General features: G+C 45.9%; 1 protein-coding gene across 3 annotated transcripts; it reads right to left on the bottom strand.

The window, feature by feature from the left end:
* Positions 1–5,574: 5,574 nt before the first annotated feature.
* Positions 5,575–21,848, bottom strand: LOC308661155 (zinc finger protein 202-like). Of its 3 annotated transcripts, XM_081315962.1 has the most exons (6): positions 21,747–21,848; positions 20,483–21,012; positions 19,883–20,009; positions 18,566–18,636; positions 16,351–16,477; positions 5,575–12,075 (listed from the first exon to the last, which is right to left on the bottom strand). In XM_081315962.1, exons 2-6 carry the CDS (start codon positions 20,888–20,890, stop codon positions 10,037–10,039), a joined length of 2,772 nt encoding a protein of 923 aa, XP_081172088.1. In that variant the 5' UTR covers positions 20,891–21,012; positions 21,747–21,848; the 3' UTR covers positions 5,575–10,036. The 3 variants fall into 3 exon arrangements, with proteins under 3 accessions (XP_081172088.1, XP_081172087.1, XP_081172089.1); XM_081315961.1 differs by lacking the exon at positions 21,747–21,848 and having other exon boundaries at positions 20,483–21,419; XM_081315963.1 differs by lacking the exons at positions 5,575–12,075; positions 21,747–21,848 and adding an exon at positions 14,440–14,684 and having other exon boundaries at positions 20,483–21,419.
* Positions 21,849–22,481: the final 633 nt, after the last annotated feature.

The raw sequence follows: 22,481 nt of genomic DNA, 5'->3' as shown, positions 1-22,481 counted from the left end.
GCCAAATGCCACTCTTTCAAAGACAGCAAAGTCCAAATTTTGGACAGAGAGGACTGCCGGTTTGAAAAAGGGGTCAAAAAGGCCACCTGTGTCAAAACTGTGTCAGCCCTCTATCGACAGAGGGGAAGGGATACGACATAATCTATCTCCAGTCTACAACACAGTCCTTTCAGACAGCTCCAAGAAGGCTCCATACCCATTTGCACTACTCAGCAGGCTCTGAAGACACAGATAAACCTCCAGGTAGCATTAACAGCCGTCTAAAAGAAGGCAAGGGACGCGGTGGCTCAGTGGGTTAGGACGCTGAGCTTGTCGATCAGAAGGTCGGCAGTTTGGCGGGTCAAATCCCGAATGCCGCGTAACAGAGTGAGCACCTGTTACTTGTCCCAGCTTCTGCCAACCTAGCAGTTCGAAAGCACTTAAAAATGGAAGTAGAAAAATAGGGACCACTATGGTGGGAAGGTAACAGCGTTCCGTGCGCCTTTGGTGTCTAGTCATGCCAGCCACATGACCACGGAGATGTCCTCGGACAAGCGCTGGCTCTTCGGCTTTGAAATGGAGATGAGTTGGAAACGACTAGCACGCATGTGCGGGGGAACCTTTACCTTTACCTTTAAAAGAAGGCAAATGACCAGCTGTCTGCAAGGAGTATAAATCTTTCCATTGCCACCACCACCACCTTCCAGTCAGAGCTGAAGAAGCCTCTTGGATGAGAAGCGAAACATCTTCAAAGGGAAAACAAGAAAGTCCAGTTGCTTCGTCAAAAATCAGTACTATGTGAAACTCTGCTGAATACTATGCCAAGGAAAAAGCCCCCCCACAACCACCGCCACATTAGCCCCATGCACACGGTCTTGAAAAGCAGCCACGGGTTTTCAATCCAACCTGAAATGTTGCATGGAGATCAAGCTTACTTCACACACTCATTCAGACGGACATCCCTGCCTTAAACCCTTCTCCCAAGGTTCCTAAGGACTAGGAAGAGATGGAGGCTTCTGCCAAGGTTTCAAGCCGACTTGAAGATATTCCCTTGTGCTCCATTCTGCTATTTTTAAATGGCTGGAGATCCGAGGCCATTCTGGAAAGGTGGCTACGCAAACACAACAGCAAGACAACAGCCTTTGGGGTTCGGCGAGAATATGAAAACTGGTCTGGTTGGAATAATTACAGGGGAAAGAAACATCCTTCTTTTCCCAACTTGAATGTTGCGTGCTTGGATGCGCAGGTGCACCATCAGAGAAAAACATGTTTGTGAAAATTCTCATTGGTACCAAAAAAAAAAAAAAGAGAGAGACACCCAAGTCGTAGTATCTAAAACACACATAGGGAGATGCACACACATTTTGTTCAGTCCCCAGAGTCTTCCTGTGATCAGAATAACAGAGTTGGAAGGGACCTTGGAGGTCTTCTAGTCCAACCCCCTGCTCTCATAGCTGTCAGTGACCCGGATTCTACCCCCTTGTGAGATGCAGAGCTTGCTGAGGCAATGTTTGTCAACCTTAGGAATTTTAAGATGCGTGGACTTCATCTCCCAGACTTCCCAAGCCAGGAATTCTGGGGGTTGAAGTGGCCAAGGTTGACACTGCACAAAGGGGTAAGGTAAGGCCTCAAGTGCGCTTCACATCAGTGAAGAAAAAAACAAGTTCCCTTCAAAATTTTCCCCAAAATTCAGGCCATAAATAAATGAGAAAAGCCAGGTAGGCCAAAAATGTGCAAAATTTATAGGTTTACTGTAGAACAGACATGTCAAACACAAGGCCCGGGGGCCGGATCCGGCCCGCGAAGTGCTTTCATGTGGCCCGCGAAGCCATCCTGGAAACAGTGAGGGAACGGCCCCCACTGCCTTGGCCCCGGCCCAGAGACCCTCCTTTTGCCAGAGACCCTCAGATCTGTCCCACTCCTGCCCAGGCCCCCATAGGCACCCTTGATGCGAACGATGTAGAGCTGGCCACGCCCACCCAGTAGGCCATACGCACTCTAGCCACGCCTACCCAGCAGGCCACGCCCACCCTGGCCATACCCACCCGGCCCCTTGAGGGCAACCGCAATGCTGATGCGGCTCTCAATGAAATTGAGTTTGACACCCCTGCTGTAGAACAACACAACAAAATGGTCATAGTGAGGAGTTTGTTTAGTGTTGGGGAGTTTTTCTTTACTGGCCACTTAAAGTTAGTAGTCCATGTCCATGTCTGCAATGTTGCCAGGATATTACTTTCATCTCATCCGTAGCCTGAGCCTGAAGAAGCCAGCAGCCAGGGGAAGGGGAGGTGTCAAACAAGAATAAAATGGAATAACAGAGTTGGAAGGGACCTTGGAGGTCTTCTAGTCCAACCCTCTGCTCAGGAAGGAAACCAGGGGTAGGCAACCTTGGCTCTTTTATGACTCGTGGACTTCAATTCCCAGAATTCCTGAGCCAGAATTCTGGGAGTTGAAGTCCACGAGTCATAAAAGAGCCAAGGTTGCCTACCCTTCAGACAAACGGTTGTCCAGTCTCTTCTTAAAAACTTCCAGGGTTGGAGCATCCACAACTTTTGGAGGCAAGTCGTTCCAACTGCTTAGTTGTTATAACTGTCAGGAAATTTCTTCTTAGCTCAAGGTTGCTTCTCTCCTTGATTAGTTTCCATCCGTTGCTTCTTGTCCTGCCCTCAGTCAAGTCAAGCCAAGCCAGTCAAGATGTCCGTTATGATGACAATATCAAAGCTGGAAGTTTTAAAGAAGAGAGTGGCCAGCCATTTGTCTGAAGTAGTATAGGGTTTCCTGCCTGAGCAGGGGGTTGGACTAGATGACCTCCAAGGTCCCTTCCAACTTATTATTATTATTATTATTATTATTATAAAGCCTTCTCCCCCCACCCCTTTTTAATGTGTGCCAGCAATCCAGGTCAAAAGGGGCAGAGCTTTGATCAAGCCATGGTTGACTTTTTTTTGACACACACACCTCCAGAGGTTCCTACCTTCAATCATGCTTAATTGTACTTAATTGTTATGTTTTCCCATAAGCCACTTGTAATCAGTGGGAGTTGAGGATCCGTGCAACTGCTGCACTCTCCCCTTTGGTGGCCTAGAGCGGATGGGGTCAACTCAGCTCCTGTGGGTCACTTGAAGCAGGTGAAGGACCAGCCTCCTTCACGCATGTTCTATTATTGCCTAGAAAGCTGCCAAGCTGCCCCTCTGGTAACATCTTTCCTGACTTAAGAGGTTGTTAATCAGAAGAAGGGCGAAAGTAGCTCTGTCTCCCGAATGGGAAAAGGACTTGTGTAACCTTAGTGACGCGGTGGCTTAGTGGGTTAGGACGCTGAGCTTGTCGATCAGGTCGGCAGTTTGGTGGGTCGAATCCCGAGTGCCGCGTAACAGAGTGAGCGCCTGTTACTCATCCCAGCTTCTGCCAACCCAGCAGTACGAAAGCACGTAAAAATGCAAGTAGAAAAATAGGGACCACTACGGTGGGAAGGTAACACATGTGCAGGGGAACCTTTACCTTTTAACCTTAGTGAAGGACCAGGGGTGACATGATAGCAGTGTTCCAATATCTTAGGTGCTGTCACAGAGAAGAGGGGGTCAACCTATTCTCCAAAGCACCTGAAGGCCAGACAAGGAACAATGGATGGAAACTGATCCAAGGAGAGATTTAAGCTAGAAATAAGGAGAAACTTTCTGGCAGTCAGAACCATCAACCAACGGAAGGGATTGCCTTCAGAAGTTGGGGGAGCTTCGTCCCTGGAAGCTTTCAAGGAGAGACCGGACTGCCATCTGTTAGAAATGGTGTAGGCTCTCCTGCTTGGGCGGGGGGTTGGACTAGATGACCTACAAGACCCCTTCCAACTCTGTTATTCTAACCAAATACCGGATTCCTTGAACTCACAGTGGCCATGCAGATACCACCGAAGTGGGACACAGCTGCCCTCTCCATCTCCTTTGTAGTCAGGGTATATCTTCCAAGCCACGTTGTTTCTTTGGGGAGAAAATTGGTGGCTGCTCAGTATGAGCCACACGGTCTGGGGTCACACGTTCTGCTAAGCTACGGTTAGCATAAAAATCATGGTCAGACTGTGCCCATGGTTTCCAGAGTAGTCACTGCAATAACAGGAGTCTTAAATGTGGCCAGATTTTCAGTTGTGGGTTTAACACCATCACTGCTTCTTGCTTAGGTCTGTCCTCAGTCCCAAGCTGGACCAATGACAATGCAACTGGTGTACCTTCAACTGTGTGAACCCAGACAGAAGAGTTAACTCAAGTTTTTTCTGAGCTCCCTGGAAGGAAGGGCTGCCCTTTTGCTCTTCCCAGAGATACCACACCTTCTGCAGATCACCAGGACCACTGGAAATGGCTCACCTGGAGCTTTTGCTTTCCCCACTATATCCTCAGGTTATCAAAATGATATCTGCAGTCCACCTTCCCATAACCTGTCCAAGCAGAGAGGCAGATGTTATACCTGTGTTTCCCCAAAAGTAAGACCTACCCCGGAAATAAAACCCAGCTTGATTTTTTGGGGTTGGCCTAATATAAACCCTACCCCCAAAATAAGCCCTAGTGTTGAGGAGAGGCGCACACCCAAAAATCAAGCTAGGATGGGGGTGGGACTTTCCCCACACGTCCCACACCCGTTTACTGTTGCAGCCAGGCCTCCTATCAATCTACATCTGCCTCACCTCACCGGCCCACTTCTCCAGAGTCCCCCGGCCTGCATTTTGCCGTCAGACGCCTTCTGGAAAGGCCACTGCAGCAGAGAACCGAGCTATGGCTTCAATCTGTAGCTCAGTTCTCAGCTGCAGAGGCCTTTCTGGAAGGCCTCTGATGGTGAAATGCAGGCTGGAACTCCGTTCTCAGCTGCAGAGGCATTTCCTTTGGCCACTCCCTGAAAATAAGACAGTGCCTCTTAAGAAAGAAAGAGAGAAAGAGAGAAAGAAGAAAGGAAGGAAGGAAGGAAGGAAGGAAGGAAGGAAGGAAGGAAGGAAGGAAGGAAGGAAGGAAGGAAGGAAGGAAGGAAGGGTCTTTTCTTATATCATTGGCCCCTGTACAGGCTTTTGTAGAACGTCCATGTAGGAACACTGTTGTGCTAATCAAGCATTTTTTACAGCTGAATAGACATCTCTCTACTAAAAATTGGTTACGAAATCTCTATAAAGTATTCTAAATTACAAAGAGCTGTGGTGGTACAGTGGTTAGAATGCTGCATTGCAGGCTAATTCTGCCATCTGCCAGCAGTTCGACTCTCACTGGCTCAAGGTTGACTCAGCCTTCCAATTCTTCCGCAGTGGGTAAAATGAGGACTCAGATTGTTGGGGACAATAAATGCTGACTCCGAAAACCACTTAGAGAGGGCTGTGAAGCACTGTGAAGCGGTATATACGTCTAATAGCTATTGCTTACATCAATGGCCTATTAGAAACCATATGACATTTAGATCTTCTGGTTAGTCAAGCTATCTTAGTTATCCACCTGTATTTATTGTTCAGATTGTTTCCCCCTGTATTTTTTTATTACACTTTCTATATTGTTTTAATATATATTTCTATCAAATATATATTTCTATCAAAAAAAAATCTTTGAAATCATAATAATAAACAAACCATGATACAGTTTATTTTTTAGCTGGAAGTACTTACATGTCAAGCAATCATTGGCAATAAAGACAAATACAAGAAAATGCTCCACACACAGGAACTAACAAGACTCTCCAACAGACAAATCTACACGAGAAAACATCAGGCTGAGAGATGTTAAATCCAAGTCCATACCCCAACCCCCTCCTCATTCCCCAAGCACCTTATCCCTACTCCTAGACAATGAAACCAAAGAGGAAGTTGTAATAACTCTCTTTAGGGCAGGGGGTGTCAAACTGCTGGCCCACAGGCCAGACATGTCATTCAGAAACCGTGTCCACCCCATTGCCGGCAACAGCAAAACTCTCCCGATACGTTGCGCAACATCACGTGATGTCGTGAGTTTGACATGACTGCTTTAGTGTGTACACGAGATATCCCTGCCTCAGTCAGGAAGATCCTGTTTGAGCTTTTTAATCATGATTTTCTTTCCTACAAAATGTGGGAAGCAATAGCGGCAAATATCTGTGACTCAGGTGTAAGATAACGGTGAGGTTTTGTTCTCCGACCTTGTGGGTTGGTTTCTGAACATTTCACTATCAGGCACAACACAGGAGAACAAACCCATTAGGACAAGAGTCAGCAGTCCATCTGCATTTAAAAGACAAAGGCCACTCAAAGACAGTAAAGTCCACATTTTGGACATAGAGGACCGCCGGTTTGAAAGACGGGTCAAAGAAACCATCTGTCAAAACTGAACAGAGGGTGAAGGATACATCATCTATCTCCAGTCAACAACACAGTCCTTTCAATAGCTCCAAGAAGGCTCCACACCTATCTGCACCACTCAGGTCACCCTGAGGACACAGATAAACCTCCAGGTGGCCTCAACGACTCTCTAAAAGAAGGCAAATGACCAGCTGTCTGCAAGGTGTATAAATCCTCCCCTTCCTCACCATCCAGTCAGAGCTGAAGAAGCTTCGTTGATGAGAAGTGAAACTTCTTCAAAGAAAAAACAAGGAAGTCCAGTTGTCTCACAAAAAAGCATCTTTGGGATAATTGACCTGCATATAGATACGCTAGTTAACATCTTCAGTGGAGTTCAGGGGATTTAAACTCTACTGAAGATGTTACCTAGCCTGGTTAATGAGATGTTCGGAAACCAACCCACAAGCTCGGAGAACGAACCTTCACCCTTAAATATGGGAAGCTCTCTTTCTTCCCAGAGTAAATGGCTGTTGTGATTCAGTATCATCTTGTGCTCCCAGCAGCTGAGTCCGATGAATCTGAGGAAGAGGAGGAGGGGTTTGGAGAGCTTTTGGTGTCAGAGGGAGGCTCTGATACACTGCAGGACTCTCAGCCTAGCCCCTCCAGTCATGTTCCTCATGAGGCTCAGCTGTGTGAGTATGAGGTGTCAGACTCAGAAGAGTCACAGCTGAATCTGTTCAGACGCTAGAAGCAGAAGGAAATCTAGCAGAGCAGAGCAAAGCAATGAGGCAACTCAGTGAGAGGAGAAGGCAGTGAGAAGCCACACCTTGGGACTGATAATAAAAGGGGAAAGTGTGGGCGGGGCTGGTTGCTGAAGGCAACCGTTTGGAGACATTCTAAGGGAATCCTGGTCTGTTCTTGCTACTTCTGTTTAACTCGTTTGTTGACTCTTGTTTGATATTTTGATTCATTTATTGAAGGAAATATTCTGTTGCTTTTTTGTTTGAACTGTAAATAAATTTGGGATGGGTTTTTCCAGCCTATTGACTAAAAAGGAAAAAGGGGTTGTCCCTGACACACAAACAGGGCCGGTCGTCGGCTGGAACAGAACAACGGCACTTGGTCTGAAGAGGGGAGAACACCTCTTGAGGAATGCGGTCAGGCAACCAAACAGCAGTGTGACTACCACACGACTCAAGAGCACAAGCAGCTCAAAAATTTGAAGAATAGAGGAACCCTCAAAGGCAACCCAAAAAATGCCAAAGCAAAACTAAGCATCAGCCATCGATCCGAGATAATTACCGCCTGGCTTTTTTTGGCTAGGAAACGATGGATCTTGTTTAATAAACATGGATGGGAACAGAGTCAGCAAAGTCCTTTCTGAATATCATGGCCACCCCATTATTTCAGAGGATCTCACGCTCTGAATAGTATTTCACATAATCATCGGATTTGAGGTGGCTCTTCCTGGTCCAATTCAGTTTGTTTAGTTAAATGTGCTCCCTCTTTATTTTGTTGTGTTTTTAAGTTTCTAAGAACGTGGTTTACTTCCTTTTCACATCCCATGCTACACCTTCACACCCCTTTGGAAAAACGAAGAAAACACTGCACTCATTTGAAGCAAACCCCCTATCTGGAGATGCAGAATCGGGGGGGGGGGCAAAAAAGAGAGAGAAATTCAACTACTCTTTTACTGACAAAGAATACAGCAGGAGAAAGTAGCGTGCTCCTTAGGAAAAGGGGGGAAAAAGTCCTAAATATTTGATTCGTCTTAAATTAAGGGACAAGACTGTAGCAAACATTTTACAGAGTTGGTAAAAATGGGGTTTTTGAGAGGAAGAAGCACGTTCCTGTTTTTAAGCCGGGATTCGGTTGAGGAACTTACTGAGTATTTGACAGTTTCACCATTGTCCTCATCGTGACGTTTTTGTAAAATTTGGTGACTAATTTAACAACTGCAGGAATTCAGTTACCAAATGTGGCAAGAACAGTCGTAAAATGGGACAAAACTCAACGAATTTCTCACTTAGAAACATAAATTCTGGGCTCAACTTTGGTCGTATGTCAAGGACACCTTGAGGTGTTCAAATGTAAAAAAAAAGTGAGAGAAAAATATAATGCCAAATCCAGTCTAAACCACTGGCTGTGTGACACACCACAATAATATAAAGACCATCACTAGCTAAAGAACTGGCGGCTATGATTTCACATTCTGGTATATATAATCATCATAATAAATAGCAATAATTCCTCCTTCAGGCATTCCTCTCTGGAGCCCTTTCAATCTTTTCTCCTCTTTTCGCATTTTCTTTATTGTCAGAGAAAATGTTTTGAATATATCCCAAAGATGCTTTTCCACGAGGCAACTGGACTTTCTTGTTTTTCTTTGAGGATGTTTTGCTTCTCATTCAAGGAGCTTCTTCAGCTCTGATTGGATGGTGGAAATCCAGATCCAGGAAACTATAACCTGGATGACTGAGAATCTCCATAGACGTTTTGAATGTATATTTAGATTTTTGTTTGTTTGTTTGTTTGTTTGTTTGTTTCAACAACAGCAGTTACCAATTGAGGCCTATTTCAGGAACTAAGCTAGGACACCTAACTTGGGCCACCTGGAACATTAAACACTGCAGGTTGGAAGAAGAAAAAAAGAATAATAAATTACAAAATTTCATAATTACTGGTTGGTAATAATGCTGAAAAGGGACGCGGTGGCTCAGTGGGTTAGGACGCTGAGCTTGTCGATCAGAAGGTCGGCAGTTTGGCGGGTCGAATCCCGAGTGCCGCGTTACAGAGCGCCTGTTACTCGTCCCAGCTTCTGCCAACCTAGCAGTTCGAAAGCACATAAAAAATGCAAGTAGAAAAATAGGGACCACCATGGTGGGAAGGTAACAGCGTTCCGTGCGCCTTTGGCGTCTAGTCATACCAGCCACATGACCACGGAGACGTCCTCGGACAAGCGCTGGCTCTTCGGCTTTGAAACGGAGATGAGCACCGGCCCCTAGAGTCGGAAACGACTAGCATACATGTGCAGGGGAACCTTTACCTTTACTAATAATGCTGAGAAGAACCAATTGGAGGAAGTCATAAGAAGTAAAGCTCAGATACAGGATCTTAATCAGAGATCTCTTCAGGGGATCAAAATGATATCCACAGGTCATGATCAAAACCCTTCACCTTTACTTACGTGCATCACCTTCAAAGAAATACGGCTTAACATGTAGGATTAACCAGGCAGAAATATTACTTGGCAATGATTATGATTCCTTTTTTGAGTAACAAAATGAAGTTGCTCTTTATCAGGGCCACCTTGCAGGTTCAGCCATCACTACTACCCTTTCCATATTCCACTCATTTACAATTTCTCTCCTGAGTGGAAGGTCTCTGGGATGTAAGAGGAAAGAGTCTTATTGAAACAGTTTCTTTGATCCATTCCTAGGTGTATTTTTTATACCAAATGGATACAGTCTTTCTACACACTGCACGTTTAAGACCATGCAGCTCAACCAAACTCACACATTTATCTGTTTTCTCTTTTTTTTTTAAGGAAAAAAAAGACGGTCCTGGTAATCAATTTTCATTTATTCCAGGCATTCTTCCCACAATACGACTTTTAATGAGAAATGAACTTCAGGTGTTTTTATGGTTCTCCCTTATGTGAATTCCTTTAGGTCTGATAAAGGCTACTTACTGTTGCAACTGAACAGTCAACAAATTTCTATTGTTTTTTTTCCTTGTTATGTCCCTTTGTGAGAAGAAAATACTTGTGTGATGAAAACTCCTGAGTTAAGATTTCTCTCTCATGTGGATTCTTTTATGCTTCGTAAGGTGACTATTTCGACTAAAACTCTTTCCACAATCTGTGCACTTACAGGGTTTCTCTCCCGTGTGGATTTTTTTATGTCTCGTGAGGTGACTTTTGTGACTGAAGCTCTTTCCACACTCTGTGCATTGGTACGGTTTCTCTCCCGTGTGAATTATTTTATGTATGATAAGATTACTGTTCTGACGGAAATTCTTGCCGCACTCCATGCATTTGTACGGTTTCTCCCCCGTGTGGATCCTTTTATGGCAAACAAAGACACTGTTCTGACGGAAGCTCTTTCCGCACTCCAGACATTTATACGGTTTCTCCCCTGTGTGGATTCTTATATGCATCATCAGATTTGCACTTGCACTAAACTTCTTTCCACACTTCAAGCAGGTATATGGTTTCTCCCCTGTATGGATTCTTTGATGATATCTAAGACCATTGTTATACGAAAAGCTCTTTCCACACTCTGTGCATTTATATGGTTTCTCTCCTGTATGCCTCCTTTTATGATAAGAGAGATGACTGCTTCTATTGAACCGCTTTCCACATTCCAAACACTTGTAAGGTTTCTCCCCCGTGTGTATCCTTTTATGGCAAATAAAATAACTGCTGCAGTTGAAACTCTTTCCACATTCCAAACACTTATATGGTTTTTCCCCGGTGTGCATTCTTCTGTGATATGTAAGATGTAAGGCTGCAGTAAAACTCTTACCACACTCCAGGCACTGATACGGTTTCTCCCCGGTGTGAATCCTTTTATGTTTGACAAGGTGACTGTTCTGACTGAAACTCTTTCCACACTCCATGCATTTGTGTGGTTTTTCTCCCATGTGGATCTTTTTGTGGCGAATAAAGTAACGGCTGCAATTGAAGCTCTTCCCGCATTCCAAACACTGAAATGATTTCTCTCCCATGTGCATTTTTCTATGATACGTAAGGTCCGAGCGTACACTGAAACTCTTTCCACAGTCCAGGCACTGATATGGTTTTTCCCCTGTATGAATTCTTTTATGTTTCAGAAGGCTACTGTTCTGACTGAAGCTCTTTCCACACTCCAAGCATTTGTATGGTTTCTCTCCTGTGTGGATCCTTCTGTGGCACACAAAGACACTGTTTTGACGGAAGCTCTTTCCGCATTCCGTACATACATATGGTTTCTCTCCTGTGTGGCTTCTTACATGCATCACAAGGCTTGAACTTTCACTGAATTTCCTTCCACACTTCAGACAAGTGTATGGTTTCTCCCCAGTGTGGGTTCTTTGATGTCTTGTAAGGTGACCACTCTGGTTGAATCTTCTTCCACACACCAGGCATATATACGGTTTCTCCCCTGTGTGGATCCTTTCGTGTATGATTAATTTACATCTCTGCGTGAAGGTCTTTCTACAGACCAGGCATGCATATGGCTTTTCCCCTGTGTGGATTCTTTCATGTATGGTAAGTTTACATCTCTGTGTGAAGGCCTTTCCGCACTGCAAACATTTATATGGTTTCTCCTTTGGGGGAGTTTCAGCGGGTGAAATAAGCAACTCTTTCTTACTGGAACCTTCTTCATACTCACACTGTTTTTCACTCTTGTGGGAAATAGGATGACTGCTCAAATCAAAACTTTCCTCACAATTTATAAATGCACAGGGTGTGTCTTTGAGATACGACTGGTAACGTAAATTAACAGAAGAGATATAATTGAACTTCTTCCCATCCTCTCGATAGTCATATTGTTCCTCGTCAGTCTGGGTTATACAATATTTACGCAAATCAAACCTCCTGTTGTCTCTTTCACCACATCCACTATATTTTCCTTTATCTTCTCCTTGTTGAACTAGCTGGGTTGAGAAGTCATGGAATTCATTATATCCGAAAGGAGAAGAGCTCTTCCCTCCATTCATTATGCAGCTTTTCTTACTGCTTTGTGATGTCCCTTGATTTCCAAGCATTCCTTCTTCAGACTTGATCATTTGTAATATCGCTACACTGGGCTCCTTATAATTAGTTTGCTCCTGCCTATAACCTGGTTTGGAGAGAGAAAAAAGTTAATCGTTACACAATAGAAAAAAGCTGCACCTGTTATTTCTGTATATCTAATATTTTACTGAGTTCTTCTTTGTATGACTGGAAAGAACCAAATTTCTATTTTATTTTTTAGTAGTGCCTCTGCAATTATTCCCTCTTAATTTTATAAGAAGAGTACAGAGTAGAGTAGAGTAAGAGTAGAGTAGAGTAGAATAAGAGTAGAGTGTAGAGTGTAGAGTGTAGAGTGTAGAGTGTAGAGTGTAGAATAGAATAGAATAGAATAGAATAGAATAGAATAGAATAGAATAGAATAGAATAGAATAGAATAGAATAGAATAGAATATTTATTATTTGGATTTATATACCGCCCATTTCCCGAAGGACTCAGGGCGGTTTACAGGGCAATTAAAACAATACAATATACGAAGTTAAAATAGAATTAAATTAAATAGCTTGACTCCCTCTTCTTTGGGGCAGCCCCTGAGATATTGGAAGGCTGCTATCATGTCACCACTCGTCCTTCTCTTCATTAAACTAGACATACCCAATTCCAGCAACCGTTCTTTATATGTTTTAGCCTCCAGTCCCCTGATCATCTTTGTTGTTCTTCTCTGCACACTTTCTATGAGATATTATGAGGTAATTCTGGGTTTTTTTTCTTACGAAAAAAAAATCTAATCTCTGTCCAAATGATCAGGAGGTCAAGGGGCTATTAATAATTAAATGGATGAAGGAATTGTGGGCCTCTTCAATTGATGCCTTGACGTTTATTATAACAAATGCAGTTTTGGAAATGCCCTACATTGTACAGATCGGCCTTGAGCCCCAGTTCTTCCAAAGCAAGGGACATGTTCAGGGGATTGTAGAATTGCCTCAGCTTCTACAGTCCCCAACCTATCTCCCTCCAATCACTGTCCTTTTAGTCACCATGCACAGCACGGCCAAGACGAAGACAATGCTGTATTCCACTACCATCCCTTCCAGCAGACCTTCCAACACTGGAAGTTTTTACGAAGAGACTGCACAACCAGGGGGTTGGACTAGAAGACCTTCAAGGTCCCTTCCAACTTATTATTATATTATTGTTATTGTTGTTGTTATTATTCATCATCATCATCACAGTCAGCCAGATGTTCAGACTGGATTTGGCATTCTTGTCTACCTATCGAGTCCTTACCAAGGACCTGGGATAGGCTTATGTGGATGTTTGATGGTATTACAGATATCATCGCAGGATGGAAGCAGTTCCTAGTAAGGCCGCCTTTTGCAATTGACTAATGGCGAATTTGTCAATGCCAATGGTGTTCAAGTGGTGCTCCAGTTGATTTGGGATTGCACCCAAGGCACCTATTACTATTGTTGCTGTTGTTATTTTATGTCCTCCTCTGTGCAATTATTATCTTCTTCTTCCTTGGAATCCATCATAGCTCCCCTCTGCTGGGATCCCTGCCACTGGCTGCCTTCAAGCCACACAATCTTCGGGCTTCTTCCAGTGCTGGGCTTATCCCCATCCCTTGCCACCATCTCCTCCTCCTCCTAGAAACAATGCAATCTACAAAATCAACTATAATGATTGCAACCATTTCTAGGAGGGACAAACATCATGTCAACTAAAAACCAGGATCCACGAACGCCGCCTGGCAGTCAAACGCCACGATCCCAAATCCTTCATCTCTACCCACACCAACACCCAAAAACGCCAGTTCGATTGGAGCAACACTAAAATCATCGGCCATGCTACCAGCTGCCACACTTGTGAGTTCATCGAAGCCTGGCACTCCACAAGCAATTCATTCAACAGACACACTGACCTACAATCAGCCTACGAACCCTTCAGAATCCAAATCAACTGCACAGCCAACCCAAGACAGCACTGACCCTCAACCAACCCACACGAGGCCCCTCCCCTCCCCACCAGCAGTTCAGGATCCCAATGATCCTGATATAACCTCCTCATCACAAGCCTCTCACTGATGACTCACACCTGACCCATCACAAGACCCTCAATGGACACACTCCCACCTGAAGCCCTTATAAACAGTGGAACGCTGACGGAGACATCCCCTATACCAGGGGTGTCAAACTGCCGGCCGGCGGGCCGGACGCGTCATCCAGAAGCTACGCCCACCTCATTGCTAGCAATGGCAAAACTCTCCTGATACGTTGCGCGACGTCACATGACGTCGCGAGTTTGACATGTCTGCCCTAAACTCCGCTGAAGATCTTACCTAGCTGGTAACGAAATGTTTGGAAACCAACCCACAAGCTCGGAGAACGAACCTTCACCTGAATTCTACACCTGAGCTACAGATACTCACCACTATTGCAAACCTCCTCCTCCTCCTCCTTCTAGTTTGCTCCTCCAAAACGGCTCTGCATAACCCCTGGAAGTAGCAGGCTATTTCTGATGAAGCCCAGCAACCGGGGGGGTGGGGGGGAAGAGGTGGAAAGCAAGGAGGCAGTGGCACACCGAACAACAACACAGCCCCTGTAATCCAGCTGGCAGTAGTAAGCGGAGACAATATGGACACCAAGGAGGAAGAAAAGGACGAAGAAGACTGCAACAGCATTAAGTAGGAGGATCAGGAGGAAGATGGACTGGAGAAGCTATAAATTGATGAAAGGAAAACTTTAGATGTGCGGGAATGTTGAGAAGATGCTGAATCGCCAATAAGTACGGTATCATGGCAGGAATGTTAAAATATGAATTTGATTATGCAGCAGTTTTATGACATCTGCCTAGGCCAGGAGTAGGCAACCTTGGCTCTTTTATGACTCGTGGACTTCAATTCCCAGAATTCCTGAGCCAGCCAGGAATTCTGGGAGTTGAAGTCCACGAGTCATAAAAGAGCCAAGGTTGCCTACCCCTGGCCTAGGAATTCTGGGAATTGAAGTCCACAAGTCATAGAAGAGCCAAGGTTGCCTACAACCTGGCCTAGACCAGTACTAACCAAATTTAAACTTATGTAGCTTCTTGAAATCTTCCCAGGTTTCCAAACACTATCTTTTAAAAAAGCTGCTAAAAGAACCATACAGGTAGTCCTCGACTTACAACGGTTCACTTAGTGACCATATGAAGTTACAAAGGCACTGAAGAAGTGACTTCTGACCATTTTACGACTATTGCAGGATCATGTGATTTACGTTCAGATGCTAGGCAACTGACTCGCATTTATGACAGTTGCCGTGTCCCGGGGTCATGTGATCCCCTTTTTTGCCCCTTTCTGACAAGCAAAGTCAACCAGGTTCACATAACAACCACGTTACTAATTTAAGAACTGCAGCGATTCGTTCACTGAACAAATGTGGCAAAAAAAAAAGTTGTAAAATGGGGTGAAACTCACTTAACCAGTTTCTCACAAGGTTCAAGTAATTCAAGGTTCTGGTAATGGTTTTCAAGGCCCTACATGGCATGGGTCTGGAGTACCTTAGGGATCACCTGCTGCTGGCGTCACCTTCCCTCCGCCCTGTGCGTTCCCACAGAGAGGGCCTCCTCAGGGTGCCACCGGTCAGAGAATGTCGTCTGGTGGCCCCCAGGGGGAGGGCCTTCTCTGTTGGCGCCCCGGATTTATGGAATCATTTGCCGGTTGAGCTCCGGATGGCACCCGACCTTCGCTCCTTCCAACGCGATCTGAAGACTTTTGTTCGAACAAGCCGGCCTGGCCTGATGGGGGATGGGTTTAGATTGTATTGTTGTTTTAAATGTATTTTAACCTATTGTTGTAACTTGGGCATCTTGTTTAATTCTTTCTTAATTTTTGTATTTTTGTACTTTTATATATTTGCCCTGTTCACCGCCCTGAGTCCTTCGGGAGAAGGGCGGTATACAAATAAAATAATAATAATAATAATAATAATAATAATAATAATAATAATAATAATAATAATAATAATAATTATTATTATTATTATTATTATTGTTGTTGTTGTTATTGTTGTTGTTGTTGTTGTTGTTGTTGTTGTTATTCTCACAACGTAAATTTTGGGCTCAATTGTGTTTGTAAATTGAGGACTACCTGTATTGCATTATTTCCTGTATTGGGCTGAAGTACTCAGGGAAATAATGCAACTTGTTCTCAGCCCTACAGGGAGTTTACACATGATTTACTTAGAGCCAAAGGAAGGCCCTATGATCAAACTGCCAGTATGAGAACTTTCACTGGTGATGAGGTAACCTAGGAAATTGGATAGTTATTAGGAACAGAAATCAGGTGTTCTTAGCACTTACGACAAAAGACTTTCCACAATTAATTGAACCCAGAGAGCTCCTTACCCAGAGCGGCCACATTCCTAGAATTCTCCAGCATGACTTCCCCATGTAAGGCTCTCTGGCTGGGATCCAGCAGTCTCCACTCCTCCTCCGTGAAATACACAGCCACCTCCTCAAAGGACACAAAGCCCTGGAAATCAAGAGGATATGTTCCTCAGAAGACGTCGCGGAAGTTCTGTCCCAGATTTCATATATCTTAAAATAGCAAAGTTTTGTAAAAGAGAAAATGCTCTTTTTTCTTTTTTTTTACAAAATCAGTTCTTATAGGTGCCTCTTGAAAGATTTACTACCCCTTCAAAATATTGACAAGTGTACAACAAAGATGGAACTTGAACCTCTAGGTTGCAGTTTAATAAGGCGGCCATCTTTGAGAATTCTTCCTTGGGTGAACATAGGAATCATTAGAGGTGCACAGGGGAAGAGTAGCACCCTAATCCATTTGCATGGTTCGGGTTTCTTCCTGGCCTGATTCCTCTTCAGAACTCAGTGAATTTGTCTGATGTGCTTCTCTCTGAAACCATTTTTTTTTACACCCCAAGATTTATTTTTGCAGGAGCATTTTTTTTATTTTTATTTTAATCCCATTTATATCCCGCCCTTCTCCGAAGACTCAGGGCAGCTTACGATCTAAGCACAAATCAATGTGCTTAGCAATAGCCTTCATTCTATGTATATGCCTGCTTATTAGGGCTTCCCCCCCCCCCCAAGCGGCATTATTACAAAGTCAGCTTATTGCCCCCAACAATCTGGGTCCTCATTTTACCTACCTCGGAAGGATGGAAGGCTGAGTCAACCTTGAGCCTGGTGGGATGCGAACCTGCAATAATTGCAGGCAGCTGGTGTTACTTAAGGAGGCATTAGCCCACTGCTCCACCAAGGCTAGCTTCGTATAAACACATTTTAAGCTAATGTGTTTATGTAACTTATTTAACGTCTGTGGAGTTTCTCAGCCATCCAGCTCATGGTTGTCCCACAGATGCTTTTTCACGAAGCAACTGGACTTCCTTGTTTTTCTTTGAAGACGTTTCGCTTCTCATCCAAGACGCGAAGGCAGCAAAGTCCACATTTTGGACAGAGAGGGCTGCTGGTTTGAAAGAGGGGTCAAAGAGGTCATCTGTGTCAAAATTGAGCAGCCCCCCCCTTAACAGAGGGGGAGGGATACGACATCATCTATCTCCAGTCTACAACACAGTCTTTTCAAAAGTTCCAAGAAAGCTCCACACCCATTTGCACTACTCAGTTGCACTACTCACTACCCTGATGACACAGATAAACCTCCAGGTGGCCTCAATGACTCTCTAAAAGAAGGCAAATGACCAGCTGTCTGCCAGGAGTATAAATCCTTCCCTTCCCCACCATCCAGTCAGAGCTGAAGAAGCTTCTTGGATGAGAAGCGAAACGTCTTCAAAGAAAAACGAGAAAGTCCAGTTGCCTCGTGAAAAAGCACCTTTGGGACAACTTATTTAATGCTAATCAATTCTTAGTGTTACAATTTAACTGCTTTATTTATTAACAGATTGTGAGGAGTCCTAGTAATGGTTTAATAAAAGTAGATACATTAAAATGACTCTTTGCTTTCACAACATGCTATCCGATTCTTCTTCTTGCATCTGCCTTAGACAGCAAGGGATTTATTTTAAGGTAAAATACTGTAAACGGCTGCAGGAACAAGAAACTTAAAAATACTCAGCTATTTACACAAATTATACTGATCTGTAGGATGCTCACTCTACAAACGAGCACAGCTGCAGCCATAATTCCTACTCATTTTCGGTTGCCACATAGAATGAAGGGAGGGGGGTTGCCAGCTGCTTCGCTAGTCAAAATAATCTTTTGTCCCATGAGAACCGATCGGCTGCTCCGGAGACTGCAGGCTGGGCGTTGCAAAAAAAGCCCACCAAGAAGATGTATTGGGGAACGTAGTTGCTTGCATAGCTTTAGGGGAAGGATTTTTTAACTTAATATTGGGGAATTGTTACGTGTATCGTTCACTTTTGACGTGACGTAGTTGTTAGTTGCGAAATCGTGTCCGACTAACCACAACCCCCATGGACAACGTTCATGTCCTGGACGCGACATAGGGTTGTGGTTAAATAACCATTTTAAAAGCGGGGCCAAACCAACTCCTGATCTCAAGGCTCTACACCGAATCCCACGGCAAAACCAGACATCCCCACTGCCCCACAAAGATTTCTGTGCTTTCATGAAGTTCCCCTACCTGAGCCTTTGTTCCACCACGCAGAGGAGATGCTTCAGCAATTTCCATCAGCGGCCTCCCACTCCCTGTGACTGAGATAAAAGGGAAGCATTATAAACTAGGTATCTAGTATAAACTAGATATCTAGAATATAGTAAAGGTAAAGGTTCCCCCGCACATGTGTGCTAGTCGTTTCCAACTCTAGGGGCCGGTGCTCATCTCCGTTTCAAAGCCGAAGAGCCAGCGCTTGTCCGAGGACGTCTCCGTGGTCATGTGGCCGGCATGACTGGACGCCAAAGGCGGACGGAACGCTGTTACCTTCCCACCGTAGTGGTCCCTATTTTTCTACTTGCATTTTTACGTGCTTTCAAACTGCTAGGTTGGCAGAAGCTGGGACGAGTAACAGGCGCTCACTCTGCTACGCGACACTCGGGATTCGACCCGCCAAACTGCCGACCTTCTGATCGACAAGCTCAGCGTCCCAACCCACTGAGCCACCGTGTCCCTTTATTATAAACTAACCCCAGCCCTACACCTATTCGCTGGCTACCAGTTCTTAGCCACATACCTCCCCTGCACTTACGACGACAAGAAGCTCTCATTCGGGAGTATAGTAAGATCCTGCTAAACTCCTCTCTACCCATTCATGCCTATACCTCTGATCTCTTAAGATGTCTTTTAAAGTCAAGAAATCCACCACTCCTCACAGCGCTTAAGCTGCTCGCCAAACATCAGAGCACTATACAAAAGTGGATGGAAGCATGGAGTAGCTATACCTCCCAAGATATTTCTGAGCATATTAATCTTAATAGTATACCTCCAGGATTTAATCTACCCCGACATATATGGGTGACATACAATAGAATTAGAACGACTCATGGGGTGTGTGCTGATTCTCTGTATAAATAGGGAAAGACACCTTCAGCACAATGTGACTGTGGGACTCCCCGACAGACTACCCAACATATAGTGAGGGAATGCACTAATAGAAGATACCCAGGAGATTTTAAGGACTTCCTCTGCATAACAACGGCAGCTACTGACTGGATCTCCAAACTCAACGTTAAACTCTGAAATGTTATTTCTGTTTTCCTCTTAGGTTTTATAATTGCTTCTTTTTTTAAAAAAATGTTTTAACTGTTCTAACTTGTAAATATGAAGTGCTTTTAATTCTGTGTGTGACCAGCCATATGCTAAATAAATAACCCCAGCCCAAATTTTCTCTCTCTCTCTCTCTCTCTCTTTCTCTCTCTCTCTCTCTCTGTGTGTGTGTGTAAAAACAGTACATGAATGAAAGCACTTCAAACCTCAATGCCCTCAAAACTGACTTTCACTTACGGGGTAACACAACCCGACTTGGATCCTCCTCAGGCATCCTTCCCGACAGTTGCTCCGTAGAGGGACCACAAAGACCTTCCCTTCCTTCCGGAGACACCAAAACGGCCTTCATTAAGGGCTCCTGCGTCTGAAATAACAGCCAGAATCACAAGAGGACCAAAGGTACAACAACCGAACATTGGAACGAGGGAATTCTGTTATGCCTTCAAAGCTGGACCATCTTATATCCCTAGGTCAGGGGTGGGCAACCTTGGCTCTTTTATGACTCGTGGACTTCAACTCCCAGAATTCCTGAGGCAGCATGGCTCAGCTTGGAAACCTCCCTTTCCCCTCAGCGTGGCTGGCTGAGGAATTCTGGGAGTTGAAGTCCACGAGTCATAAAAGAGCCAAGGTTGCCTACCCCTGCCCTAGGTGAAGATGCAAACTCCCTTGGGATTCTCCTCCCTCCCGTGGAAAGATCTGGACAGGGAAACAGAAGTCTGGCACCCAAGGGGGAGGGCAACCCCTTCAACTGCTACAACCTGCACTTGTGGTGAACAACACAGCAAAGGAAATCGGACCGTCCTCCTGAGGGGATCCTCCCAGGACGGAGCCTCTCACCTGCTGTCTCTGCTCCTCGGCCTGGCTCAGCAAGAAGCCTTCGGCCAGGGCCACCGCCTGGGAGCAGCTCTCCGCTCCGCACTCCCTCAACCAGGCCGCCATTTCCGGGGGCAGCACAGCCAAGAACTGCTCCAGGATCACCAGGTCCACCACTTGAGCTTTGGTGCTCCTCTCAGGCTTCAGCCATCGATGGCAAAGCTGCTGCAGGCGGCTGCAAGCTTCCCGGGGCCCCGCCGACTCCGGGTAGCAAAAGCAGCGGAAGCGCTCGGCCTCTGAGCCTGGCGGGTCCTCGCGGAGGGTCTCCGGCTTGGCTCCGGTGGGCCAGGCCTCTCCGCCTTCCTCGGGCTCAGCTTCAGGAAGGCCTGAAGCTCCTCTCCACCCTCCTCCGCCTGACTTCGGCACGTCCATCTTGCGGGCCAGCCAAGCCGAGCTTCCTTCACGGCGTCTATTCAGCTGCTCTCCTTCTCAGCCGCATCTAGCGAGGAGCCTCTGGGACGCTGAACAGCAGACACACCACCTTGCAAGGGCTTCTAAGACAGGGAGGAAGAGTCTGAAGCAAAGGCTGAGCAACCTTACCGATACAAATAAGCAGGGCTTTTTTTCTCATAGAACGCCCAGAACGGAGTTCCGGCACCTTTTTTGGATGGAACCTTGTAGGGTAGGCAAGGCGGTTTGTATGACATGTGTGAGTTCCGGCACCTTTTTCTTATACAAAAAAAGCACTGCAAATAAGGCTTTAATCAATCAATCAATCAATCAATCGGGATAGAGGGCTGGAAGGGACCTTGGAGGTCATCTGGTCCAACCCCTTGCTCAAGCGGGAGGCCCTATATACCCGTTCAGACGGCTGGCGGTCCCAATCTTTTCTCGAAAGCCTCCAGGGATGGAGCAGCCCCAACTTCTGCAAAGCCTCCGAGATGCGCTTCTTGCCACTTTCCCCCCCACCGCCCCCTCCGCAACGATCTGGTTCCCACGACCGGCTCACCCGCTTGCTAAGCCACCCAGGGCCATTAAACCCAATTGCAAAGCAGGCAAGCGTCGCCTCCCCTTTGGCTCCTGGGTCCTCTAAGCCAATCCCACGGCTGGCCGGCGATTCAGACGCTCCCTCCCCCCCCCGGATCGCGGGTCCCGCCGAAGGAGACCCCCCCACCCCAAGCAGGGAATCTCCCAGGGGAAAAACGGAGCGGAGCTGAACCGGCCTCTCTCTGCCTGCGCTGGGCTTCAGCAACCCACCCTCTTTTGGGGACACCCCCCCCCCACTCACCACCTCCCTCCCAGCCTTCCCGGGAAAGAAAGCCTTTCGGACACGCGGGTTCGTGCTTCCCCACGATCCCCGATCTGGGCAACAAAAAATCCCGGCTCTTCAATTAGCCCCGCCCTCGCCGCCTCCGGGTGGGGGGTGCTTGGAATGCGGGGAGAGAGAGAGAGAGAGAGAGAGAGAGAGATATTCTTCCTAGAGAGGCAACACTCTGGCAGCCCCCGCCCTCGCCGCCTCCGGTGGGATGGGGGGGCGGGGAAGGCTCGGAATGCGGGGCGAGAGAAAGCGCTTCTTCCTAGAGAGGCAACATTCCGGCAGCCTCCCAGCCATCCTGCAATAGCCAATTGCTCGCCAAGCTCTCCGGCGCATGCTCCGTCCCAGCCTGAAGGGAGGAAAGCGAAAGAGCTGCGACGCTTGCAGGATTGTTAGGATGGATTTGAATCTGTGATTTCCAGCGGATTTGAAGGGAAGATTCCAATTGGCTTTGAGAGGGGGATCTGCGAAGGCTCAATAACAGAGCTGGAAGGGTCCACAAAGAAGAGGGAGTCGAGCTATTCTCCAAAGCAGGACAAAGAAGCAGTGGATGAAACTGATCGAGGAGAGAAGCAACCTAGAACTCAGGAGAAACTTCCTGACAGTTGTGGACAATTAACCAGCGGAACAACCTGCCTCCAGAAGTTGTGGGTGCTCCAACACTGGAGGCTTTTAAGAAGAGACTGGACAGTTACTTGTCTGAAATGG

This window comes from Vipera berus (genome assembly GCF_964194415.1).
Source record: "Vipera berus genome assembly, chromosome: 2".
Classification (NCBI taxonomy): Eukaryota; Metazoa; Chordata; class Lepidosauria; order Squamata; family Viperidae; genus Vipera; species Vipera berus.
Note: the sequence above shows the minus strand (reverse complement) of the source record. Positions and strands in the feature narration are given on the sequence as shown.